At 39.9% G+C, this 26,814-nt stretch overlaps 2 protein-coding genes across 4 annotated transcripts; both read right to left on the reverse strand.

Annotated features, from left to right (window-relative positions):
• Positions 1-1,304: 1,304 nt before the first annotated feature.
• Positions 1,305-2,939, reverse strand: gpr75 (G protein-coupled receptor 75). The gene has a single exon (XM_029521851.1). The coding sequence runs from the start codon at positions 2,937-2,939 to the stop codon at positions 1,305-1,307; it is 1,635 nt and encodes a 544-aa protein (XP_029377711.1).
• A 1,537-nt stretch (positions 2,940-4,476) lies between these two features.
• psme4a (proteasome activator subunit 4a) lies at positions 4,477-26,715 on the reverse strand. Of its 3 annotated transcripts, XM_029521264.1 has the most exons (48): positions 26,033-26,715; positions 24,872-25,012; positions 24,569-24,685; positions 23,727-23,783; positions 22,162-22,206; positions 20,638-20,787; positions 19,671-19,734; positions 19,513-19,587; positions 19,078-19,200; positions 18,896-18,988; positions 17,430-17,695; positions 17,117-17,303; positions 16,928-17,017; positions 16,772-16,836; positions 16,386-16,536; positions 16,198-16,296; positions 16,022-16,091; positions 15,688-15,755; positions 15,355-15,570; positions 14,349-14,506; positions 13,715-13,810; positions 13,516-13,571; positions 13,366-13,422; positions 13,145-13,200; positions 12,796-12,894; positions 12,626-12,688; positions 12,450-12,545; positions 12,152-12,283; positions 11,838-12,047; positions 10,827-10,963; positions 10,500-10,553; positions 10,282-10,411; positions 10,096-10,177; positions 9,826-9,979; positions 9,640-9,709; positions 9,401-9,526; positions 9,148-9,300; positions 8,911-9,015; positions 8,708-8,799; positions 8,496-8,627; positions 8,154-8,362; positions 7,932-8,017; positions 7,711-7,839; positions 7,240-7,395; positions 6,225-6,387; positions 5,992-6,125; positions 5,722-5,862; positions 4,477-5,551 (listed from the first exon to the last, which is right to left on the reverse strand). In XM_029521264.1, the coding sequence occupies exons 1-47, from the start codon at positions 26,227-26,229 to the stop codon at positions 5,728-5,730; spliced, it is 5,544 nt and encodes a 1,847-aa protein (XP_029377124.1). In that variant the 5' UTR covers positions 26,230-26,715; the 3' UTR covers positions 4,477-5,551; positions 5,722-5,727. The 3 variants fall into 3 exon arrangements, with proteins under 3 accessions (XP_029377124.1, XP_029377126.1, XP_029377125.1); XM_029521266.1 differs by lacking the exon at positions 19,078-19,200; XM_029521265.1 differs by lacking the exon at positions 23,727-23,783 and having other exon boundaries at positions 26,033-26,229.
• Between the last annotated feature and the right edge of the window lie 99 nt (positions 26,716-26,814).

The following is a 26,814-nucleotide window of genomic DNA, read 5'->3' on the forward strand; positions in this document are numbered from 1 at the left end:
CTCCTGTCATTTATTAGATAACCCCCCTTCTTCAGAACACATTATCAGATGAGAGGACACCTACTAAAAGTTTCTATGGTGAGTTTTAGGCCACCAGAGGGTGCAGATGGCGTGGAGTATTTTAAATTTCACCATGTGTACTGTAGAACCATTGCAGTTAAGGTCATATTTACACCAAGGTCTTGAGTTTGGGAAGCTTATACTGTAACTTCAGAATATCAAGTAAAGGTCAGCACTTCTACCTAAATCTATCTCAAGCTGAGCAATGGAATCGGCTGATTTGCAACTTCGGTCCATAAAATAGCAAGTCAAACAGTCTTGTTCTGACTTGATTTTTAATTGTGTTTTCAACCACAATTTCAATTTCACCACAATTACAGGTATACAACCCCAGCAGACATGAGGCCTGGAATATTATATTTATATATCTTTTTTTAATGACATACTGTTGTCGGTTAATGTCATTTTTGCTTTCAATTTCCTTAGTCAATTTAGTGTTTTGTCTGTAATAGTTAATGCCTATTATATTTTGTAAGACCCCATTTTCAAATGTCTTGTTTTGTCTCGCCAACAGTAAAACCCAAAGATACTAAGTTTACAATAATACATGACAAAGAAAAGCATCAAATGCTCACTTTTAAAAATCTAAATAATTTCATTAATTGATGGGCTTACCAAATAACAATTCCAGCACTAGCTTTAAAAAAAAAAAAAGGTGAAAGCACAGATCCACTGCACTTGCCAAACATTTATTATTTTAAAAAATGTATGAGGTTCACAATACATTTTTCTTTAGAAGAAAAGTCCATCAAAGTGCAACCACATAGCATCAACAGCTTGAGTGGGCCTGTGCAGGGCTTCCTAGCAGCTCACCACTACAGCAGCTGATAGAGGTGCTCAACATTGGCCAGAAGGGAGACAGCAGTGAAACTGATAAATGTTTCCCTTGGCTGCAAGGAAAAAAAAATATTCTTGGGATATACTTGTAGACCAGTGTGAAACACACGGGCAGATTTATGTGTAAATGCATTAGATGTAAAAGAAAAAAGCAAGTCATTCACTGAGTAAATAACTTTTTGGGAAAGACAACTTCATTACAAATGTCTTGCTAGTTTCTGTAACAATGCTAATTATTGACTCTTTAATTTTCCACTCAATAAAACATGTACCACTGTAAAAGAGAACAAGTGATAAATACTGATTCCAAATACATAAAATGGACTGTGTTCATGTTCCTCTTTTGATTCATATTTGATTTAAAACCACGGCGACATTGTCCAAACCTTTATGTTTCTTCTACTTGATTAGACTGAGGGAATGGGAATCTGGTGCACTGAGGTGCTCTCAAAGTCCTGTAGTGCATCTTGGTGAGTGTGGTAGTGCATGGCTACATATGACTTGGCAAAGGCAAATGTCTGAGAGCTGACAGGCTGTAGGCTTGTGGGGGAGCTGGGCCCAGCCGAAGGACTGCTGTTGTATATACTATAATAGGGCTCAATACGTGTGTTGATAGGTGTTGAGGAACTTGGTGGCCGAGGTTTGCGCGCACATGTGGCCCTAGGACTACCAGCACAATCTCTTGAGTGACTGGGCCCACAAGCCTGGTCTACTAGCCTCCTCTGCGGCTTGGGTGACAGCACATAGGCTGAATTGGTCTCATGATGGGAGGATTTATTGCGATTGACTTCCAGGCTACCCTTTCCCATAGCATGGAGACGAGTCTTTTGCTTGCAACAGAGAAAGCCCAGTGCTGCCCACTGTATACAGCACAGCACTCGACGACGGAGGCCTGCACTGTTGCGGGAGTAAACAAAAGGATTGATGCCTGACTTGAGAAAAATTAGCACAAAGCCACACAGTTCAAACTGGTAATGTGCAAAGCTACTTTCTGGTGTCAAAACATCCTGCGCCAGTGATACTCCCGTTGGCAGGCAGCAAAGCAGAACAGAGAACACAATAACAACGCAGGTGACAACTGCCTTGGAGTCTTTGGCTGTGGCCAGGTTGACTGTAGACACCAGCTGACAGCAGGTGGCTCCTTGGGCAGCCCCTGGAACCAGAGGCTGGCTGGTCCTATTGGCATACGAGTGTGTCTGAACATTCTGCAGTTTATTATAGGTCTGGTTACGGTACAGAGGGGGACCTTGAACAGCACACTGCATGCTTTCAAAGCCTGCTGCAATGAGCGGTGGGGGAGGTGGAGGGCAAGTGGCATCTACTGTCATGATGGGACATTTCCTAACTTGAGCATTCTTCCTTAGAGTTTGGGCAATCATAAGGTAGGACACAGAAACCACAGCTACGCAAAAGGCAAAGTCTGCCAGGTAGACATACAACACAACCCTGGCTTGTCCACCTCCAAGGCCAAAATGGGGCAAGCAGGGTCCATCTCCATGTGTATACGCTTGCATGGTGAGGAGGGCAGCCATGGTGAAGCTGGATGTCCACAGCAGGGCGGTCAGCACCAGCGTGCGAGGGAAGGAGGCAGTGCGATTGGGCTGCTGCCCCAAAACCATGCGCAGTCTGTGCAAAGCAATGACAGCTACCGTCTCCAGGGACATGATGATGAAGCCTGAACTGGTCAAGTGGAAAGCAAAGCAGAAACTCCTTGACACCCCATCCCCTCCACCCGCATCCAGGAAGAGAACCAGCGCAAACATGGGAGCAGTCACACAGCAAATGAACAAGTCACAGAAGGACAGGTTGAGGATCATGAAGTCAAAGTTGGTACGGAACTTGCGAAACGCTGGGTCAAAAAATGACAGGAACACCACAAGATTACCATAAGAGCCCAGGCAGAAGATTAGAATGAGGAGCAGAGAGCAGAAGGTCAAGGTAGCAGTGTGAATCACAGCCAAACCTGACGGAGCCTGTGTGCCATTGAGGGTCTGATGTTTCGGCACATCCACCAAGTCCGATGGTGTAACAGTGATGTTCATTGTACTGACAGCAATTTATAAGGCTCCTCCAGTCATCAGTTTCAACATTATTCCTCTATATGGAAGGAGCACACGATGATTACGGTATCGGCTGCGTCCGCCATTGCTGCCACCTTGGTAGAGTGCTAGAAAGGATACAAAGTCATATATTAGCTTTTAATATTCTGCAGTGGATGACTGAACACATTCACAGCTGACAATAAGGAGCATTTATAAATTTACTGTTAACTGAAAACTGATTCAAAGTCAATATGAAGCTGTGGTGCTACTGTCAGACACAAGCTATAGAGGGCTATAGCTATGCACCACTGCATTTGGCCAATTATACATTATCCCCCCCTCCACACACACACACACACATCATCTACTGAAATTCAGAGGAAATATGTATACATGTACTACAAGGCGTTACATGGATTGAAATATTTGCAATGACTTAAAAAAAATGCAACATACCTGCTCCGATCGATCGTGTGTCCATCATCATCATCATCATCATCATCATCATCTGACACAGCCCGTCTTCAGCAGGAGAAATGACAGTAAGTGAACGGACGGCAGCTACCGGGGAGGGAGGACATCTTTTAAACAGCAGCTCACCGAAAAACGGAGCAGTCCGTTGCTACAAACAAAAAACACGTTTCTTCAAATATCTGTATTTAAACGTGTCGGTTTCCTTGGCGGTATTGGATCCAATCTTATTCGGGAGCGACGGCCACCGGACCTGAACCGAAAGACGAATATGAAGTCACTGCCTACGTATGTGGGCATAAGCACAACCACTGCATTAAAGTAGTCAGTCTGTAAAATATATAAATACATGAAAATATAATAATAGACTCTGTTCCCCGTTTTTAAGATTTAACAGCGGCAAAGCCGCCATTGTCCCAGTTTTTACTTACAAGATTTGAAAGAGACTGTTACATCGTTTTCTGTGACGTCAGCTATTTTACCGCAGCAAACGATTTTCTCACCATGGCAACAAACAGCATCTAAGTATGGGATTAGCATTTTAGCTGAAATTGATAATTATTCTTTTACTTGTGCTAAAAGTAACGATATTTCTATATTTACGTCTGAAATATATAAATAATAAAATAAATATAAATGTTTTCTTATAACAAAAACTAACAAGATGTTAAATCAGATAGTTAACTCGTGGTTTAAGGGGAAAAAGGAAAAAGATGTACAAAATAAATTAAACCACTAGTTATCAAATATCTTAGTTGAGGTGATTTAATAAATACGAATCAAAGTATACAAACGTGTTTAAATAGAAAATAGAAAAAAGGTATCCAAATGCATTTCAGCCACAATGCTTTTGTAATTCAGGCAAATTTCTTTGTTCAGCTAAAACGGCATGTCTGTATTATAGTACATCCCTAAAAATGCCTACATTCACTATATAAAAATTAAATAATTAACAAGACTAGGAAAATCACATAAAATGCAGTTTTTGTTAGAAACAATTTATTGTCAGTCAATAAGCAAACGGTACATCAAAAAGAAAAAAGAAAACAAACAAACAAACAAACAAAAAAAAAAGACAACCAAAAAAAAAAAAAAAAAAAAGAGAAATCACTGCAGTTTTGGCACTACACTATACATCAGTGAGGTACTAAATGCTTAAACGATTTGACTGATTTCAAGTCATCAGGGGAAAACATAAGCAAACCAAATCTTTTAGATTCATCTCACTGGGATGTAGAGAAGGTAAATGTTAGTGATAGTGAGGATACGAGGGAAGAGGTCACACTTATGGACCAGCAGTTTGGTTATTTTCTTGTACTCAGATGCACAAAATGGTGATCAAACTGTTCAGGTCCTCACAGCAAACGCATTACACAGCACAGCAGCGGGGAGCTTTTCCTCTCCCTTTATTTGCAATAGCACATGAGTTTAGACTCCATCGCTAAAAATTCAGCCAGCTACTTAATGTCTGAAATACTTCCAATGAAAAATTTTAAAATAAGCACTTCAAAAGAACAAAAAAAAAATTCAAATAAATAAATAAATATGTTTGTGCATATTTGCTATACCATGACATATACATACATGATGCATATAATCATATATAGATCAAACGGCCACACAAACATTGTGTGTTGCAGGTTTCAGTCTAATCTAAAGAGACTTTTCTTCCATAGTAATTTTTCTGTGGCTTGTAACAGACACTTCACTACTGGAAGATAATAAAGAGTATGTCCTACACTGGACATTGTGTTGGCTCAGAGTTGGTTCTTGGGATATAATCCTGAGAAATGTGTGGGACACCAGTAGATGTCTTCAAGGATCCCATAAACCCACGCTCACACACACACATCCTGTGCAGATGCACACACACAAACCAAAAAATACGGGAAAAAAACTGTACAGTAATGTTACAAACTGCAGGTCATTCATCCCTGCTATGATTGATCCTTAAATATTAAGTATAGTAGAAATGTAAATGAGCTAAATACATAAATACATAACTTATCAATCCTGTGTGCCAAATCTCAGTTGCTTTGTGTGCCACTTTTCCCCAAGGGTGATGCTGCATCTTTCAATCGAGAACTGGAGCCTTCTTCCCAGTGCAGGCTGGTATTTGTATAGTCTGGGGCTGCCCTAAACTGATACAAGTGAAACACAAACAAATGTAACTGTAAATGTAATTCTCTCACACCCCTCTAAAATGACCTCTTCAATAGCTCTAGTGGTGAATTACATTCATGTTAAATGTCTCGTGGGTGTGCGTGTGAACATATTCAGTTGTAGTTGTTTAGAAGTTAATATGCTTTACCATGTTTTAGGCATAATAACAAGGGGAGACCAGCAAGTCAGTCAGGACAAGTAACTGGTCATCTGTGAATTGCTGTTTATGTTGCTGCCAGTTGTCATGGTGAGTCCGTCGGAAGTTTGACAAAGTTTTTTTCACAGTCATCTGGAACGACACACATAAATTATAGCCATTTCTCATTTGTTATAAAGTGAAAGAAAAGTGAAACTGGCCATCTGAAAAAAGCCATCCCCAGGCAGTAACAGAATGTGATTAGAAGGTGGATCTACATACTTCAATAGGTTGAGTGTCATTGAGGTGGGCACTCAGGTCCATTAAGAGTTGGGGCATCCAGGTGGGTACATCATACGGGCTGGAGAGAATACAAGCACTCAACCCAAGGACACCTGCATGGCGCCGCACCAGGTCTACAAAAACACAAGATAGATTAATGAAAAGAGAAAGAGCAGCACATTGAATATATCATAACATATCCGAGGGCAGCTGTATCTGGAGTAATTCCTTACCAGCAGAGGGGATAGTATCCACTACAAAGCCCAGCTCCCTCTTCCTCTTCTTGGGCAAGGATGTTTTGCAGAGTGCCTCAAAATGTGCCTGCATGGGGCCATCCATGGATAGGAAATTGCACTGAAGGAAGCCACTAAGTGTAGTGGCAGCCATTTCCCTTACCTAAAAAAATTAGGCCAAAAAGAGGAGATGGTAAATTGAAGTTCAAAGTGCACTATATCTCTATACTAAGGCATTAATTATACCCTTATTGTGGCCCAACTACATGGACAGACTAAACAGTTGTGTTTTGCAGCACATTTAATGGCCCTATTCTCAACAAAAAAGATTAATGTGGGGATTATGCAGATCTTTGGGGAGCATTCTCAAGAGAGAAAGCATTTTAGATTAAATAGGGTCACTGAGGCAAGTAGGGTACATATTAACATTTGGCAGTTTCCTGTAAGATTTCTCGTGAGTTAAGTTGGTGTGACATACTTCAACAGTTAATATAACCGAAAGAGTCATGGGTGCACCATAACATGGGTTATGATGCATTTTCTAATTTTTAAAAACCAAAATGTAATAGTGAAGGCTTATAAATCAGGCCTAGGTTAATTTGAGGCCAAAAAAATGGCTGCTTCCGTTGATCCCCCACTTCTTTGTCTCTACTTTCTCCCTCTCATCCTCTTTCAATCTGAATGTTATCTCTATAGCAACAGATTACTGCTGCCCATAGCAACTGCTACATGACCGGGGGGGGGGGGGGGGGGTGGAGAGCCAGAAGGAGAGTGCTGAATCACTACAGTGAAGCTGAAAGACAGTGAGGGTGCACAAACAAGGCATGCACTGGGCAGTAGGTTGATGATTATTTCATAATCAGACTACCATATGGTCCATTTTCTAACAATGGTCCAGTTACTGATTACACCAGACTTATAACTGGTATATACTGTTTAAAAAAAAAAAACAAAAAACTGCTACATTTTGAATGATTTTAATATCAAACTGTTGTGAATGAAAGCTTGCTTTTACCTCCAGCTGCTCATCCTCCAGTAGTCGAATCACCAGAGCCCGCACGTCATTCACTGCTTTCTGGTCACTCATGAAGGTGAACAGGTTGTAAAAAACCATAATCTGGAGGTATGTGAGCACCGTGTAGCGAGCATGCCAGGAGCTACTGCCAGCAATCTGCCAAAAACAGACCCATTCCACATCAGTGACAGATTCTGAGAATTTGTTTCACAAGAGGAAAAGACTATCCCCTGGATGAGTGAAAGCATTTAGGTCTACTGATATAAAACTAATATAATAATAACACACTCATATCAAATTAATTCAAAAGGAAATAGTAATCAAAGCACGCTCAATTGTGAATTCCTTTGAATCCTCCTTGCTTTTCCTTATTAGCATCATAGATTATAAGACGTGAGAGTTTTTAAAAGCCAAGTCATGTGCGAGACAAGTGAGAACTGGAATAACAGCCACAGCTGCCCGATGACTCACCTCCTGCAGGGCTCTGAGGACCATGGGAATCTGTTCTGTGTAAAGGAGTCCCTGAGACATCAGTGACAGGCAGGTCTTTGCATCCCTTTTCAGCTCATCATAACTATCATCATTCTCAACTGGAGCAATCTGGAGAACAAGCACAAAGGTTAAAGGTTAGGCTAGCATTATTGTTAGCCTTTTTGTGGACACTTTAGCAGAGAAAAATTTAAATTGGTCACCTTGAAGAGCAGGGGAAGTAACCGTAGCTGTTCTGATACAGCAGTGGAGAAGGAGCGACCAGCACTTGCAATTAGCCACTTAAGCACTGTGGATGTTTGAAGAGGTGTTTGACAAAAATGTATTCTTAATTAATGCCTAATTTGACTTTTTTTCTAACCATTTCTATAATGACCAGTATTTATTGTGACAACTGAGTTAGCAGTTATTTATCCCTCTCCCACCTGTTTTGAGTAGCTTGATAGCCTGTGTCCTCTCATCCTGCTCTCCGACCTCATTCTCCTCAATTACGTGATTCTGAATCTCCTCATCGCCCTCTGTTAGAGGTTTCAGCTGGACCAGGATCCGTTCAGTGAAGTCTGAGATGCGTGGGGAAGTGGTAGGATGAGTGTACGGCAAGCTGACGTCAATCATGAAGATGTATGTGAGCACACTAAAAGGAAATGAGAGGGGATAAGTAGAGAAAAAAAAACAACATTAGGAAGGACTGATTTGGTACATAAAGATTTTTGAATATTCATTGAGTATTAGTAGTTTATTCACTTGCAGTGTAGAAAGGATCTCACCTGCCAATACGCTCTCGAACGTTCTTGTAGACTTGCGTGAGTTTGGGCTCCAGGTATTGTAGCAACCTGTGAAGGAGTTCTGGTACACGCCACTCCTGCTGAGCTAGCCCTCCCTGCAGCACATACAGACGGCTGGAGAGAGAAGGAAATAAAATCATCAGAGATTGTCAACCACCTCAACATCTGCTTAAGGCAGCAACCTTTTTACTCACCAGGCATCGACAAAGGAGCCTCCCTCACCATTGACTGGAGACTCCATTAGCATTTCAAACAACCAATAAAGTTTACGTGGGTCTCTGCTCTCCTGTAAAAGACAGAAACAAGTTACACAGAGTGAAAGAATGAGGTAAATATGTTTAGGAAACAAAAGGAAAAAGAGAATGACTTGATGAATGTAAAGGAACAAAAGGCTTACACAGGCTGTGGCGATGCAGGTGCCCCAGTCAGCATAAGTTTCTATTGTAATATTTGACAAGGCTGTGCGGAGCAGTGGACACAACACCTCCCAAAGTCTCTCAACCTGTAAACAGAGCAGGAGAGCATGCCCTGATATATTTGTGTTGTAGGACTTAAGTTTCTTATAACACAAACATTCAGAAGCCAGGAGGCGATGAAATTATAAACTACATTACAAGAAATTTCAAGTCCCTACCTTTGAGTAGCTCCAGTGCTTGCAGCCTCTGATGAGCCCAGAGATGATTTCAGCAACACAACGCTGTTTGCTCTCATGAGAGTCTGCTACTAGGCGCTCCATGTGTGGCTGCAGCACGGGCAGAAAGGCATCGCTGAAATTGCGGAACAAGCCCTAGAAGAGAAGAAGAAAAGAACGGATTAAATGTTTTGGCTGACACTCTTCCTCTTGTTCCCTTTATTCCAGAGTATTCTCAATACTGGTGAAATCTCACCTTGAACAAACAGAACCTGCGAGGGCTAAACTTGTCTTTCCCTTTACGGTCCTCAAGGGAAAGAAACTCGATAAACTGGTTGATGAACACTGGGTCTGAGAAATGGGCAAAGATGATCTGCTCCCGCTGTTAGGATAATCATGAGAACTTGTTTAAGTAGATAAAGGTAACATTACTTTTCTTTACTGGATATGTTATCTTCTTTGTAGTGGGAGAGTGGATGATATTTATGTACAAACCTCTGTCATTTCATCTCTAGTGAGATTGTGTTTGGGTTGCTCCTCCAGTGGTGCATACATCATCAGTTTCCTTAATGGTGCACAAAAACCATTTGAAACATTGACAGATAAGAAGAAAAAATAAAAATAAATAAATAAAATCAAGTGAACAAAATAATAAAAATATAGGCACTGTAAAATGAGAACCTTGGCCAGCAGTAGTATCCCCAGTGTGTCTTTTCCACAAACACACACTGATCCCAGTCCTGTTGTGTGCGTGGCAGGCTGCTGCTGTTATACTGAAGCCATTGGTTGTCTGGACGGTCCCCTGCTACAGTCCCACTCAGCTCCTTCACTCCACCTGGAAAAGACAAGTGAAGATGTTTTTAGAAGAGTTTTAGAAATAATGCATGCTTAATAAGAATGCATATGTTCAGATGCAAGATTTTTAGTGAAACACAATCTTATGATGCTTACAAAGCTCAGAGGGGCTGATAGGGACTTTTTTATGTGGTCTCTTTATTTGTTTCATGATCCCTGCTACAGCTGATATTGCCACCTAATGGAGAAATAATTATATTTCAAAAAATGTCTCCACAGGAAGGAGAATCAAAAGAATCACAACTCCACTACTGAATGTCTCAAAATGTCTGTGAGCCATACCTTCCGGACATAAAGGGAATCATGGTTGAGGCTTTTGACAAAGAAAGTAACAGCTGGTGGAGGGAGTTGGTGGTCGTCTCTTAGCAGCAATGACAGGAAGCCAATAGCAATGTGTTCAAACTTCCAAGGCCTAGAATGTTAAACAAAGCAGGTGTTAAATATGGTAACAAGTGTACATATAAACATAGTTTGATAATATGAATATTTAATGAACTTACATGTTCCTGTTGCTGAGGCAGCTCAGCAGATCATGAATGAGCTGTTCATATTTCCTAGAAAAATGAAGAACATGATTAGAATTTGCATGATAAGTAAGCAAAAATATCTTGTTTGTGTTAACCTTATACACTCATCATCTTAACAAAAGTGGACATTTTTTAAAATCTTTTTATTTTATTATGTGAGGCCAGTTTGCCATGATGGGAACTGTAGACTCCAGGTCTATTCATTGTAATTTATGCTCTCATTGTGAAAAAGTATTCAAGAGATCAGCAAAGTGTTTTGTCTTGTGATGACTCTTTATTCGGGTGCTGGTATGAACTTACGCAACAGACTCTGAGTTCTTGACCTCCTGCCTCTTTAGGCCCTCTGCTATTTCCTCCTCTGAAGGGACTGGGCTGTCAGGGCAAGGATTTCCAGTAATCATAAGTTGTTTGGCCACAACACAGCACCCAGCAGGGATCTAAAGGGATGTGAAAGATAAAACATAAGCAATTTTCAAATGGGAAACATTGTGTCCTGTTAGGAAGGAGTGATTTGGTAGACTGGGTTTGGCTTGGATCAGCTCTGTATGTATCTGACCACAAGTGGATAAATACTAAAAGTAGTCCATGGCAGTCAATGCTGATACTGTGGTACGCTGTTGTTCAGACCATTATTTAACTGGTGGAAAAAATTAGACTGTGTCAATCCAGCAGTTAAGTAAGCGGTCCTCTAATGTGTCGCAGGAAAAAGATTGCTAAAAGACTGTGGTCTGAGTGATTTCATCTCAAATATATCCTCAGTGTGTCTTTGGTTCATTCACTCCTGTATTTCTTACTGACTTGTGATCAGATCACATGACAAAAGTTAATGCCAGGTATGAACACAGACAGAGCAGATGCAGGGGAGGAGGGAGCCAGACTGAACAAATATTTGTTTTTCCTGGCATGACTATGTTGGAGCGTATCCTCATGCTGAGAGCAAAGAGTAAGAGGGAAAAACCTTCTTCACTATTTTTTCACTGTACTTCATTCTGGTAGCTTCAACAAGGCTCTCGAGTAAATTCAAGTGGAAATACATCAGCAATATCTAATCTATCTCAAAGAAATACATGTATATATCTGATCATTAATCTTGCTAATCAAATCAAGTTCTTTTAAATGTGTGGGATTAATGTCAAATCAATACAATTTCACATTTTCATTTTCATTCAAAAATGATATGATAATGAGTTAACCTCTAATTTCGAGGTATACTTAGGGTTGTACAGATTCTATTATTACAGGAAACCAGAGATAATCATTACCTTTGATTTTATGGTCAATTTGTGTGGGTGCTCGTTGTGTTTTTCTTACAGAGAAGTCCATGCCGATGGTCTCATATTGCCGATGGATTTTGTCTGCAAGGTCATCAAAGAGACGCACAATGGAGGGCTTCTCTAGAGACATTGCTGAGCTGAGGCCAGAGCGTACAATGGCAGGCCATGTCAGAGCAATGCACTCCCAGTCATGCAGATTGGCCAGGCACACGCCGCTGTGATTACCCAGAAGACAGTACAAGGCACCCTGGAGATGTTTAGAGATAACATGTCAGAAATTGTCATACATTCATATGAAAGAATGAATAGAACTGAGGGGTCTTAAGGTAGAGAGTAAGGTTAGAATCATACTTTAAACTGCTGCTGTATGACACTGCTATTGTCTGGGTTGAGAAACTCTAGCACATGCGGGATCAGATCTCTGCAGCAGAAATTGTAGGTTCCCAGTGCCGTGAACAACACATTTTGAGCTCTGCTGCGAACCTGTATAGTAATGAAAAGTCTCAGTTAGGGTATTATTTAATTTGTGTGTATTAGCAACACTATTAATTGAGATTTGTGATGTATAAAAGCTAATCTGTGAATCTGGAATAAAGAATAAGCGTAGACTGAAAAAAATGCAGCAATCCACTCTGTCCCAAGAACTCACCTGGCTGTAGGTACTTGTGGAAAGTCTCAACAGATCTTTCATCAGCTCTTGGTGAATGCTCCTGTACTGACAACCTTCTACTGTCAGTTTTCGTAGCTGATACACAAATGGGCTCAAAGTTAAATGGATGAAATACAATGACTCTCCAAAATGTAATTTCTCTGTTAATGACTTACCTCATGCTGGAGCATGACCCTGTCGATTAGCAGAGCTCTGATGTGCTGCTTTCTGCCATGAAGCTGCAAATGCAATGACAAGGCATTTTACACTTTAATTCCATAACAAGGACACTAAAGGACAGAAATATATCAGGTACAATGAAATGATGAAATGGGAGATTTCGCACTCTGTTTTCCATTGATTTCTTCACAAGGTTGAAGCTCTTCCAGCGGGAGTCAAACTCATGTTTGTGAGAACCTTTGAAGTGCAATAGGTCGCTAATGATCTGAAAGGTATAACATACAGGGGTTAAGTAGGTAGTAGTAATGTTCACATACAAAAGATGTCACAGTATATGCCGATCTTGCAGATTTGACCTAAATCCATCTATGAATGCTAGATTCAGGAATTGCAGCAAGTGCAACAAGGCCACTTTTCTGACGCCCAGTATTTTTGCATATATTTTTCAACACAAAGAAGTCAGTGTTAAGTGTTGAAAACTATACAAACTATTGTGTTATTGCCTGCCTGCCTACCTTGATGATGGAGAAAAGAGACTTAGTGTCATCCTCAGAGTGCTCCAGGATATAATCTGGAAGAAGTAAAAGAAGTGAGATGGCAGGACAGACGCCTACAGTATAATGAGGTTGGCTCCTAAATTAGATGAGAATAGGGTTTGGTATGGGGATGTAACTATGGGTAAATAATTAATATAGATCACAATCTTCAAATCATGTATAACTGAGTGAACACTTACGCAGCAGCTGTCTCATTACACTGCAGATTGCGTCTCTATAGTTCTCTCTGGTCTCATCTGCAAGGCAAAATAATATTTAAGTGAAAGATTACCATCTTTTTTGAGCAAAACTTTCACTATCCGACAGCTTTTCAAATATGCCATACGTACCGTACTCCATCCCTGTGTAGAGAGTGGTCTCATCCAAATTCACCATGCTATGGACCCTGGGGAAGAAAGCAGGTTCAAAGCTAATTTAATGTTTGAGATGACATCTAAAGACTAATTTTGTTATTACAATGTGTCTTTAAAACATATGTCCAATATTCAGTCCAGGAAAAAGTTAAGTAATGTGGGTGCAGCTGCTCACAGTTCAGGGATGGGCTCTCCTTTCAGTGGAGGCATCAGGTTCCCAGCACCGAGGAGGCAATGCTGAACAATGGTCAGGCTTTGTAGGACATCATCTCTGAAAAACAAAAACCAAAATAAAACATATTTAGATCTATCAAAGAATCAAACTATAGCATAGTGCCTGCACCTTTCTAACATTCCTCAGGTTGAATGGCAGTCATAAAATATTAACCATCCATGTAAATTATCATATTTGCTAAGTGGATTCTTGAGTGATTATTAAAAATGTATTTTTGCAGCCAAAGTGAACTTGACCTTTGACAGCGTGTATAATTTGTTTATTTGTAGCCATGTTCTGATAGGTTCATCTGTAGCTGCATTCCGATTGGTCATCATCGAATAAGTTAATTATTGAATCCAGGATTATATCTTATAAACTTGAATAGATTAATTTGAGGTGTGATTTAGACACCTTCATAAAACTATGTTTTGTGAGGTAGCTGTTACCTTCAACTTTGAAGAACAAAATCCAATGAAATTAATGCTTCTGCTAGACTGTCAGAAAATCCCCGGTTACGTTATTAAAATATAATATTCAAGGTGACAAAGAAGAAAAACTGAGCAGAAGGACACTGAAAGCTGTTGCTTCTTACCTGCTCATGTCCTGTTCTCCCTGTGCAAATCTCTGAAGGCGCTGCAGTTCAGGTTGGAGGATCAGGTCCAGTAAATAAAACGCAAATGAGGTCTCCTCAACACTGGGCACATGCCACCGGATGTCCAAATTCCACAAGTCCCCTGGCCGACCCCAGTCCTGAATGGGATGAAAACAATAAGCAAAACCTCTACTATTTATACATTATTTAATTTTGTGAAAAGTATTAGGATGCGTTAATGCAACCTGATAAAAGTCAACCAACTAGATTTTGCAGCACAGCTCTTAAATGTAGTAATCAGTGCATTAAGTCAATTTCATGGACTTATTTAATCAGATTTGAAAGCTGGAGATTCAACACTTTAACTCTAGCATGGGAAAAATAATAAACACAAACATTCCCAGCTTCCTGAAGTGCATCAATATATGATACATTTATTGTAATTGAACATTGCCTAATATTAAATAAGTAAAACTTAGTAAATTTTTGCATTACAAGACTTCATTTGTATTGGAACCAAGATTTGAGTGCTTAGGAAAGCAAAATGTATTAATTATCAGTAACAAAGCCATAAAAGGTTGACACAAGCCATCATACACTGCATAAGGCATGCACTACTGCTGGCAAACACAAGTGAAAACCTAATCTTGTGTGTCCTTTGGTGCAGCAGACAGTGATCCTGCCAAGTTATCTACTGCCCACATGCCTCTACGAAGGAAGAGACAATAGGATCAAAGTACAGGCTGTCTTCGATGACTAAATGTCTAAAAGGAGCCAGACAATTTATCTCACTAGGTCACAGTGTGCACAACAAACTGATATCAGACTTAATATCTAGTTTAAGGACAAATGTCAAGTGTTCGTTTCTAAAACACAATTTTTTCAAGGACCAAACTTTTAGTCACAATGTTTGTTAGCACAAGCACAGATGGCCAGAGCTGATAAATAAAATGAGACTACTTTGCATTTAGAATGAGAGAAATGTACAATCAAAAACTTTAAGTACCTTTATAGGAAGGTAGTCACTGATTGGTTGATGAAAGCCCCCTGGCACACTGCAGTACTCTGTGGAGTAGATGAGGGCAGTAGAACGAAGGATATGGTGCAGCAGGTTGCAAGCTAGAGTGTAGCCCTGCTTACACTTGAGGTGTAGAGTCAACTGCAAAATTTGGACTAGGTCAGACCGATAGGGGAGGATCTTGTAACCATCCACACGAGTCACCTGAGGTGCACATGGCAAGAAGAGGAATATACATAATTTAGAAATATAGATCAGCAGTGCTGGTAAACACAGGAACATGGAAGTTGGGCTTATTTAACTATGAGAATTCTCAATTACCTCAGACAAAAGCTGGAGGTTCCACAACAACTCCTTGTCAAGCTCCTCCTCATTCAGCACTTCCTCATCTGTTAAAAAAAGAAAGTGAATGTTAAGCAAAGGAACAAGACTAACGGAAGAAAAAGAAAGTTACAAATGTAACTACGGTTTTATGAATCCTAAATGACCACCTCTGGCAGTCAGCAGGGATGAATGCATGCACAGGGGAATATTCAGTGCTTAAAGCACAGCCTCTGGCAGTCAGCAGGGACAAAATAGAACCCAAATAATGCATTCAGCCAACCAAGTCATTTTCTTTTCTTGGAATGTTTAATTGTTTGAAATGAGGACTTACTGACAGCAATTTGGTTTATGGCATTACAGCAGTGTGGCACAAACATCTTGAGTGACTCTGCAGGGTGACACTGAAAGACAGCCATGATAAGAATGAGATAGAGTAGATAAACTAATTACCTACAAGAAGTTAAAGCTTTTGAGCCTAGACAAAGAAACAGAGTAAATGAGACTGACCTTTGAAGCAGCTCTGCACATGTCAGCAACCATTCTCCCAGATACACGTGTTTCAAAGATGTTAGTGGTTGCAAAGTTGAACACCTTTACCAGAGCCACCTGTTAGAAAAAAAACGGACAAATGTGCTTACATACACACACATGCACAGAAATTAGGGATGAGAAGTATGAAAATGCTAAGGCTTAACCTTGAAAATGTCCAGGGAACACTGTGTGAGAATGGTGCTGAAGGTGGAAGAAAGGCCAAGCTCAACTAGACTCTCTAAGTGAGTCATCTTCTCTGTTTCTGTTTCCTCTCGAGTTTGTTCCAGAGTGCTGCTGTCTATCAGGGCAAAGCATCTGTGGAGGAAAAAAAATATGTGCATGTTCAGATTTTATCCCTCTTGATTATTTAATAAAGCAAATACTGTATGAAGGTTGAAATCTTCCAGCAGTGCTGTGAAATCCATTAATATTTCAATGGTGTACCTTAACTGAAAAGGTTTTCTAAACTACCAATTTCATGTGTTCCTGTCACAGCCAAAAAAACTTCTTCAAACTTCATCCAAAAGAAACTCTAAAAACCTCCACATACCTGTCCATGAATTGAAGAACAAAGTCTTCAAACTCTGCTGAGGCTGAGCACATCTCTCTTTCCACCTGAAAATTGTAAAAAATGAAATAGCCATATGCAAGGATAAAAATCACATTGCATTTAATTTGAAAAGGGGAAGAAATAACAGTGGTTCACCTCTGTCAAGTCATTTCTTTCATGTAGGGCAGATGAACAGTCTACCAAAGGCACAAGAGTCACAAAAGTGGCAATAAACTGGAATGTGATCTGTTGGGACACAGGGAATGTTAATGTTGAATGCACAGCATTTAAAAAAAAAACCTAACCCTGCCAAAAACACGGCAAGAAGGTAATAATGCAGCGCACCATGCACTTGCTGAAGTCATTTGGGTCGACGCCAGGCAGAGCCCTCATGAGCAAGGGCAGCATGTGAGTAGGCCCTTCAGGAAAGCGCTGCCCACCTGACACTAGGCTTCGTGCCACACCAATCATGCAACTCAGAGTGGCTGTCAGCTGGTGGGGCTCTGTTAGAGTCTCCAGAGCAGGGTATGTTCTATGGATGAAACAAAGAACAATCAGTCCTTTGTGTGGGTTTGCCTCTTATCTAAAGCAGAAATCTAGCTACAAATTGGCAGCGCAGCCCTTAAAAGATTTATCTTTGAGTGCATTGCAAACTTACTTCTCCAGCACAGGGGGAATGACCAACTCTGGCCTCATTAGAGCCAGGTTCTGAAGGGCCTGGGCTGCATCAAGACTGCCCGTCTTGCTGAACATAGCTAGCAGAACAGGCTGCATCATACTCTGCACAAAGTCTGTGATATCCTCCTCTGTGAGCTTGTGACTGTCTGGTATCGGTGTTAACCATGTGGGTTTTCTGTAGCGCTCCCTGTGAAGCCGACGCACCACACTGGCTGGGAGACGTTGGAGCAGCTTCATGAGCTTCATCTGGACATGAGGACAGAGGGACAGATACATGACAAAGTGGTGACACAAAAGTGGACAGTGTGCTTCTCTGTTGTTTTGACACATGGAAAAGAAAAGGGTGTTGCACAATGGAGACAGAATTGACATAATGGACATACAAACACAAACCAGTTTACTGTGAACACAACTTTCTTTATGAATATTTCATGTGCAGATTATGGGATAACTTTACTGCACAGTCTGATCACCTTCATAAAGTTTCACCAAGCAAAGAACACAATTTTTGTCAGTAATGTGAGATTTGTAATTTCCCCCTTTCTCCCACTGGGTGTCTAGTCTGTGGCTCTGTGTTCTTTGCTTGACTTCAACACTACTTTTACTGTTCATCAATTGCAAAACATTGTTTACATGTAACAAACCACTGCATAAGAGATGAACAGCTCACGTGTTTCCAAGCAACAGCCTAAAATACACAGCAACACATCCCCCCGCCAAAAATAAACATTTGTGTACAAGGACAGCTTGCTGCCTGTGGTTCCTCAAAACTCGTGCAGGGGGTTCCTCAAAACAGAAAGGCATGTGGCCCTACTCCCAATGACCTTTAATAACATCACAGTCATCTCACTCACATGTCTTCCTGTTATTTCTGGACTAGATAGCGATGTCAACCAAGAGAACTCATGAGCTCAAGCTTCCTAAAGAAATGAGTGAGTATGACCCCTGTCACTGTAAATTTGGCTGTAATAGGCCACATTAACACGTTGTTGGAATTATACGCGAACAAGTGAAATGTACGATGTAGCTAAACTAACTGGTCAACCATTATGACTCATATTTCCTTGAGTATCTGGTTGTTTATGATAACTCATTCTTCTCACACAGTTCACACACTTCTCAGTAAGTCATGGACTCAGGTTTATATTTTTAAATCTAAACAGCTTTAGCTCTATTTACACAGCACAGTTCAGATGTAGGCATCCACTTTTGCATTTTAAAGCCAAATAAAGAAAATCAGAAGCCTCCCCTTCATTTCATATTAATTCACTAAATAACTAACCAATCAGTTACTACCTTACTTAAAGCAATTGATTGTACATTTATTTGGCTGATGCTGAAATTTCCATTAATTGGAACGTGTGCTTCACAACAGCCTTGTTGATCGAGGTAGTTAATGAGTTTTTCTATTCACCAGTCATCCACCTAAGTTAAATAGTGACTCACCAACCAGCGGCCATGGTTTGATGGGTGGAAGAATGATGTAATACTGTTGAAAAGGCCACTGAGTTGCGCTTGAGTTTGCTTGCTGGGTCCTCCCTGAAAATTAGAAAAGAGAATTTACTAAAACAACAATCTCTACTTACTTAAAATAGAATTGTTTCAAACATTATCTAAAAAGAACTAACCAGTAGAGATGAGACCCAAAGCACCACATGGCTGATGTCATAGGCATTTGTTATGTATCGAGGTACTATCATCTGACTTGTTCCCACAGGGAGGTTCAAACTCCTCAAAATTCTGGTGAAAATCTGAAAAGTGAAATGTGGCATTTAATGGGGTGGAACCGGCCAGATAAGTTCATCACCAACACATAACAGCACGAACAGTAAACCCTTTGAAACACAACCATGATGAAATTCACTTCTCCATCAGTGACTAAGCAAGATCAACAAGGAAACTTGATAGTTTGTTTGTCCCACAAGCAGCTAAAGCCATGAAATAAACACCACGAGGTAAAACCATAGTGTATACAAGTGTATGCGCAACAAACCCCCACAGCAAAACAAGTTCTAAATTGTGTAGTGGGTGGTGGGGCTGTTCAGCAAAAGAGGGAAACAAACCTTAGGGATATAGGGGTCCCAATCAATGTAGCCGATGTTGTCATTAGCCAAGCGAGCAAATAGACTGACCAAATGCTGCAGAGAAAGGAGAACAAATGTTACACAGGAAAGACTTGTGACTGTACATTCAAACATTTTTAATAAATTCATTTACTCACCACTTCCCAGCTTGGAAGATTTTGCACAGACACCCATAAACTGATCATTTCATCAAACCACAATCTGTCAATGAATCAGATGGTAAGAAAAGCAGAAGACAACTCTACTGAGTACATGCATGTGCCATTTTACAGAAAGCAAAAATTCAGCTCATGATCAGCACATCACCGACGGACAGGTACGCCTGTGTAAAACAAATTAGATTTAGATTTAGAGTACTTCCCTGGTAATGTTAAAAATGTTTCCGGTCAAAAACTATGTAAATATTAATTATGGGGAATTATGGATCAGTTTACACTGGTTGACTTGTGAATTAATGGTCATTAATCAATTACAGCTTAAGTAAGTTCAGAGTTCAGTGAATAATGTGGCAGAGGAACATACTAAACTGTGGAATTTGTTGATAGTCAAGCATAAAATTCAATATTTATGGAAAAAACTATCCATCATTCTAAGTAGTGAGGAAATGAATAGGAAATTACAGTATCGACCAATAAATTAAGAGTTACCCTCTTTACTTCCTGAGCTGTCTCCATTTTTCAGCGTATACTAGATGGTACAACATTTGCACAGAGTGGAGCCAGAAATCATGCTGCCAACTCTCTCAAATCCCAAAAGAGTTCTGTCAGGGAAAACTCTGGGTTGCACTGGTGAATAAGTATGATTTTTAAAAAGAACAGTACCTTCACAGCACAGTGGCTGTGAAGGTACTGTGCAACAGTACAACATTAGGTAGGCGGTGACATTTAATGGATGCTTCACCGGTATAAAGGGGCTTCAGTTATCTCATCTCTATACCAATATGTAATATGTGGGAGGAATGGGAAGTCAGCCAATGTGATAATAAACAAGGTGTGTTAATTTTTCACAAGCATTAAAATTATTTTTTCAAGGCTATTACATTTAACTAGCTTAACTATTATCAGACTGAAGCAATGATACAGGAGTGGATGAGAAGTTTCTTACTTAAAACCCTTGTGATGAAGCTCTGGAGGCAGAGTTGTGGGTAGGAAGAGCTCAAAGTAGCTGATTGCTCTTTGCATGGTGACATCAAAGGGACAAAGAAGTGGTCTCCATTCATCCAACATCTCCTGAGTAGCAGACTCCAAGAAATATCTGTAGGAACAGAGAAAGGATCACCACTGAACCATTTTGTAAAATCCAGCCAATGGCAGCTAATGATAAGAATGTTACTATCATTCCTCAGCTTATGAATGGATATGCTGTATTTTGCGGACCATAAGGCACACCACATTATAAGACGCAACATCAATGACCAGGTCTATTTTCATACATAAGGCGCATGATAAAACATATATAAAGCGAAGCATAGCATGTACCAGTATTACAAAAAGTGGCAGAGGTAAGCGTGTCGTGTACTGTTCTCTGACTGGTTTATTGTTGCCAGCGATAGAAAACCCCTGAATTTAGTGTGACATTGGAAAAACTTTGTATCCCAACATTTGACTGTAATGGGATTATGATATGGATTTTTTTTAAGTCTAATTATAGTAACACAACACTGACTAAATGTTTTCATGGTGGTTGGTTGGTTCGTATAGTGCGAATAGTACGGTACATTGACACTTGAAGCATCTCAACCAGCAGAGCAATTTAGAGGGCTCTACAAAGATGGACAAGCCTCTTAAGTCCCTTACAAATCACAACTGAATACACTCCACCTGGTGCTGGAGACTGATGACCAGAGTGTGCAAAATGCAAACAACTATTTACTGTGAGTTTCTATTTACAAAGAACATCTATATGTTTGTGTTATGTTCATATCACGATCAGAATACTGAAAAACACATTAGCCAACAGTGACTGAAATTTGGATGATAAGAGCACTAGGTGCTCTAAAAACGAGAGATTACCAGTCATACACCAAGCACATTTTTTGCTGTTAGGGTAAATCCTGTCATTGCACTGGCCTCATAGTCCCACAGTGGGATTTTCACAGTTCATCATACGCATGTGAAAACCCTGCAGGTTATTTCAGGTCACCTGGCTGCCTCAGCAATTTCACATCCACTGGAGGCCTTGAAAATCCTGGTGATTCCAACCAAGGCTACTTCCCCCTGCCTCACTGCTTATCCACAGTATCTCAGCACCTGACCACAAATTGTTCTCTCTTTGCACAGTGACAGGTAACTCTCACACAAGACAGAATTAGATGAGGTAATAGGATTATCTGCCTAAGTGCAAAGTGAGGGACAACTCCTACTGCTCGCCTAAGATATCTGCAAGCATACCACTAGGGTGAAGGCAATCAGGCACCTGCAGGTGACAACAAAGCTTAACAATTATAAAGCAATTAGTGACACCTAACTGGGTTTTTCACCCATGATGACATCAACCACTTCAACAAGGGGTTTCTTTAGCTCTGCATATCTATCCTCATGTCAAGTTAGAAAACTAGAAATCTTTACATGAATAAATTAATCAACCAGACTAATACAGTTTAGAACAATATTATTAAGATATACTTACGGTCTGCAGCTTTTCACAAGAGTTTTCAACACACCTTCCACAGAACTGTAATAAAAGAAAATAAAAAAAAATCATGAAAATGCCCAAATACTGAAACACTGATGTTAGAGTAACTGTTAAACAATCTCCACACTGATGGAATTTGACTTTGATTGCATGCACACAGAAACTTCTTTGCACACCATGTGTGCAGCGAAATAGAAAAGCTAGTGTGTAATGAGGAAACTGCATTAGAAGTTTATTAATAGAATAATAGTTCACTGAAAGTAAACATAGTGAATTTGTCAACAGTAGCTGACCTTCCTGACTTGGCTCAAGCTACCATACATATTTATATGGTAATACTTCAACTAAATGTTCATTTATAACAATTCATAAAATTTTCTCTTATATTCAATCAAATCTATGATCATTTACTGCAGGTGGTTAGTTCTAATATTAAAATGCATCTAACACACCACTTACTGCTGACATGATTATCTTCATATATAGACTACAAAAACAGGTCACATAACAGTGTTGAAAGCTCAGGACCAATATAACCACAGCTTTTGAGCTTCCCTGCTTGCAATCCCACCTATCTGCTCACATGCAAGCTCAAGCCATGCCTTGTTGGAAATGCCCTGCTAATTCCACTAAACAACTGGTTAGTTGTCCTCAAGTGAAGACTTGTTATTCAAGTCTTCATTTACTGCTAAATTACATCACCTTTAACTACTAGTGACACACTGTAGTCCAAACTAATATAATATAAAAATATATAAATGCATGATTTTATCACAATGATTTTAACACCGTAAGACCACAACACACGGGCCACAGAGCAGGGTTAAACTCATGCACTGAAAATCCAGCAACAACCAAACTAATTTAACCGAGTGTCCCATTACAAAGTGTTCAGACACTCAGGCAGAAGGAACCCCCAGACTACACTGTACAACATTTGTATGTCAACTGACATTAACCCTCACGTTGACCTCAACACATTCCAGGATGGGGAGAAACTTGACACGAGATTGAACTCTTCAATGAATCCTGAAAATGCTGTACACTAGTATGGGGATGTCTAAGCAATGAGAAAGTAATCATTTGAACGAAGGCCAAAATACACATTTGTTGAGAGCTTTCATTTGCATACCAATGCCACTGATGACCTTATAGAGCACCTAATATTTAATAATGTACCACTAATGTGGTTGTCAATGATTTTGGTACAAGGTGCCACATAATCAACTCTTCAACTAAAAAATACTGGGAAACACAGCATGGGAGATTAGGAGAGACCCTTTAAAAATAAAAAACTACATTGCTTATTATCACTTTCTCTCTCAAGTATTCAATATTGTGAATAAAGGAAAGGTAAAAAAATTGTTAGCTGCAGTGCGACAGTCTCCAATATGGGTGAAATGTTAACATTGAATAAAATTTTCTGCTGTCACAAGCTGCATATGGAGTGTCCAGTTTTTGTTTTAACATGCAATATATATAAAAAAAACAAAAACAAAAAAACAAGTGCCCCAAACGATGAATTCAAAGTAAAACACAAAGAGAAATATTGTCCTTACCACCTCTGAACCAATTTTAGCATTATGAGTTTAGTGGATGAACGAGGCCGTGGAGAACTGAATGTGAAAGGAGACAAAGGCATAAAGAACACATTCAGCACGCAACAAGTGCCAATCATTCAAAAATATTTACATACTATGCATCTCCTACAATTTTCTGCTATCTGGGTTATTATATTTTTGTGCATTAGTATAAATTTGACAGAGGTGAGCTGGCAAACAGCCAAAGCAGCTTGTTTTCATTAGCTATAAAATAAAAGTTGTGTGCTAGCAAAGCATCTGTGTGAAAATCATACAATGTTCCCATAGCACCATACAAGAGCACCTCGCACTGCTTGCTATGAACCACATACAAAATTTACAAAGGGACTTTACAAGGTAAAGGTCATAGCTAACATTGTAAAAATTGCAGTTATGAAGGATATGAGGGAAAAAACAATCAAACAAACAAACAAAAAAAAAAAATGTTCCACTTGTTGTCCCACAACTCTTTTCTTCAAAGAAACCCATAACCCAAGAGTAGCCAGAGGCTCTGAATTATTAATTATTATTAATCTGAATATATAAATATATTCATCTAAAGTTAGATATCCTGTTCAGTTCATAAAAGACAAAGTAAAAAAATAAAAGAATAACAAATATAAATTGCTTTACCATTTCAATCAATATGCAACTAATTCTAGGAAGAAATAAAACTTTTAAGTGGACTTGTAACAGTATGCTGTGTAGCGAACATACCTTCCCCACTGGAAATATTGATTGTATTTCCTCATTTCTGTGATTATTAAGTGTGTATCACAATCTAAACTGATTATCAGCAACAATGAAGAACAGAGGCATACTTGGGAAACCAGTTGAGGCCAAGATGCTCTGTCTTTGAGAAAAGAATCCTGTCATGCAGCTCGTATAGTGGTCTCCACGGCAACTCAAGGTCGTCCCTTGACAGTAGTTCCCTCTTCCTGTTAGATGAATCAGACACAAGAGATCTTAGCTCACACAAATCTATATAAAAAAAAAAGGGATAGTTGCTCACAATTATATAACTACTAGTGTTCTGTTTGCTGTATATTTTAAGGAACACCACTCAAAAATATATATGACTTCTGTGTTTAGCATGTGTACAAAGTGAAGAGGCGCATTCTTACTTGAGAAGGTTGATAAGAAGCCGGGCGAGGCCCTGCATCATGCTGATCTCCAGTCCAGGGATTGTTATTAGCTCATAGAGCAACTTGATGAATAGTACATGGTCCTCTTTGCTGAACTTCCGTCCATACAGTCTGATGTAGCTATATAGGACAGAGAATTGGGAATATCAGAGCCCCTATCAGCATCACAAACCCAGGTATAACATTTTTTTTTTTAAATAAAGCGAGTGAGAAGACAGAGTTATTTTTTAAAACAATAGAACTAATACAGAAAAAACTCACCAAGTCCTTTGAAACTGAACATTACAAAGTGTCTCTATAACTGTCAATATGCCAAAATACCAGTGCGTAGAATCTGGGTCAACCCCACAATAAACTTTCCAACTCTCTGAGCCGGCAATGACTCACTCTTAGACAGGCCAATGCACCAGCATTGGGGACTGAAACAGATTACAGACTGCCCAGCAACCAAGTGCAACAAAATGAAACGGCACTTCAAGTAATCCACTTTCATATTTGCTAGTGTAATCAGACCCATGAGCAAATAACTAAAAAATGAATAAGGAATTGTAAAGTCAAGGTAAAATAAGGTAAAATCAATTCAAATGAATGTGTGTGACTTTTCCTGTTTGCTTGACAGTTACAGTCAAAACTGTAAAACTACACGAATAGCTGGATATCAAAACAACATTTCCTCATAATCAATGAATAATCAAATCTTTCAATTCATTTGATTATGATAGTGACCTACAGCTGTGCCGTACTGTCACGGTGACATTGTACATTTAACTGCTGCCCCGATTATGAAAGCTGTATCATCTCTAATCAAACACACTGTGTGTAAACAGCTAGCTTACACATAATAACCACTATAAACACACCATCCTACAAAGTAGCACAGGTTTCCAAAGTCCCTTACAGATAAGATCAGAGTGTGTAAACCAGCCACTGATCAGTGTGTACAGCTGGGACAAGAACAAATTATTGGCCTAACAGACAGACAGACAGGCAATCTCCCCTCCCAAAATAAAAATAAGGAAGAAGAAAAAGTACACATCCAGTTCAAATGTTTCTCAATCTTGTTTTCCGTTCGGCGGATGAAAACATCCAGTCAACAACTGTTAATGCACCGTTAGGATGCCAGAGATTAGTGTTACTTACGTAGAAAGTTTCCTCGTCCAGAATAGCACCCCGGGCCATATCTCTCTAAGCTGTACGGCTCGGCCCAAATTTCCTTTTATTTTACTCAAAATGTCATTTGATTCACTGTCGAGCCTATCCGCATAGGGCAGAAGTTTGTTGTACACGATGTCTTTCTGAGGAACAAAACCCAATATATCGGACCGTGTCTTTTTCATTTTACCCAATCCCAACTAGCTAGCTTTGACTATGCTCGTAAAAATAAAATAATCAGTTTTAACTTCGTTTGGTTTTCCAGCGCGCGTTGTTATGCTGCCCGGCTAATGTAACCGCTAATAAATCCCCAGCTAGCTAGCTCTCCGGTGAATATCAAGGCTGTTATGGGCCGGACACTGTGTAAATTATGAATTACACAAGTTGATAACACGCTAGCTTAGCCGCCTAGCCTAAGTTAAGTCAGCCCCCTTTACCGGAAAACACCGACATCACCCGTTTCATCCTATGTAAACATTAAGGCTGACGAAGGGGAGAAAAACACGGTTTGTCCAGAAAACGCGTTGGCACCCGAATTGGCCTGTTTCGACTAACGTTATCTCACGGACCCGACAATCCGCTAGAAGGCTAGCTAAAGTTAGCTCTGTACTACGAAATCACAGTCACATCCCATGAAGTGCCAACGTCGACTGGCTCGTCCAACTACTGCAGAGGAGACTGCAGACGACACCCAGCTACAGCCTCCACAGCACAGACGTCACGTCCGGCCAGAGGCTCCGGGTGGGGAGACTGGAAGGGGGAGGGGGGGG

Source organism: Echeneis naucrates, chromosome 15, assembly GCF_900963305.1.
Source record: "Echeneis naucrates chromosome 15, fEcheNa1.1, whole genome shotgun sequence".
In the NCBI taxonomy this organism is placed as follows: domain Eukaryota; kingdom Metazoa; phylum Chordata; class Actinopteri; order Carangiformes; family Echeneidae; genus Echeneis; species Echeneis naucrates.

Coding starts and splice junctions, on each gene's coding strand:
- psme4a (XM_029521264.1), bottom strand. CDS start 26,229: ATGAAAAAGACACGGTCCGATATATTGGGTTTTGTTCCTCAGAAAGAC. Junction 16,837..16,927: donor AAAGAAATGACTTGACAGAG/GTGAACCACTGT, acceptor TACAATTTTCAG/GTGGAAAGAGAGATGTGCTC. Junction 15,756..16,021: donor CATAAACCAAATTGCTGTCA/GTAAGTCCTCAT, acceptor TTTTTTTAACAG/ATGAGGAAGTGCTGAATGAG.
- gpr75 (XM_029521851.1), bottom strand. CDS start 2,939: ATGAACATCACTGTTACACCATCGGACTTGGTGGATGTGCCGAAACAT.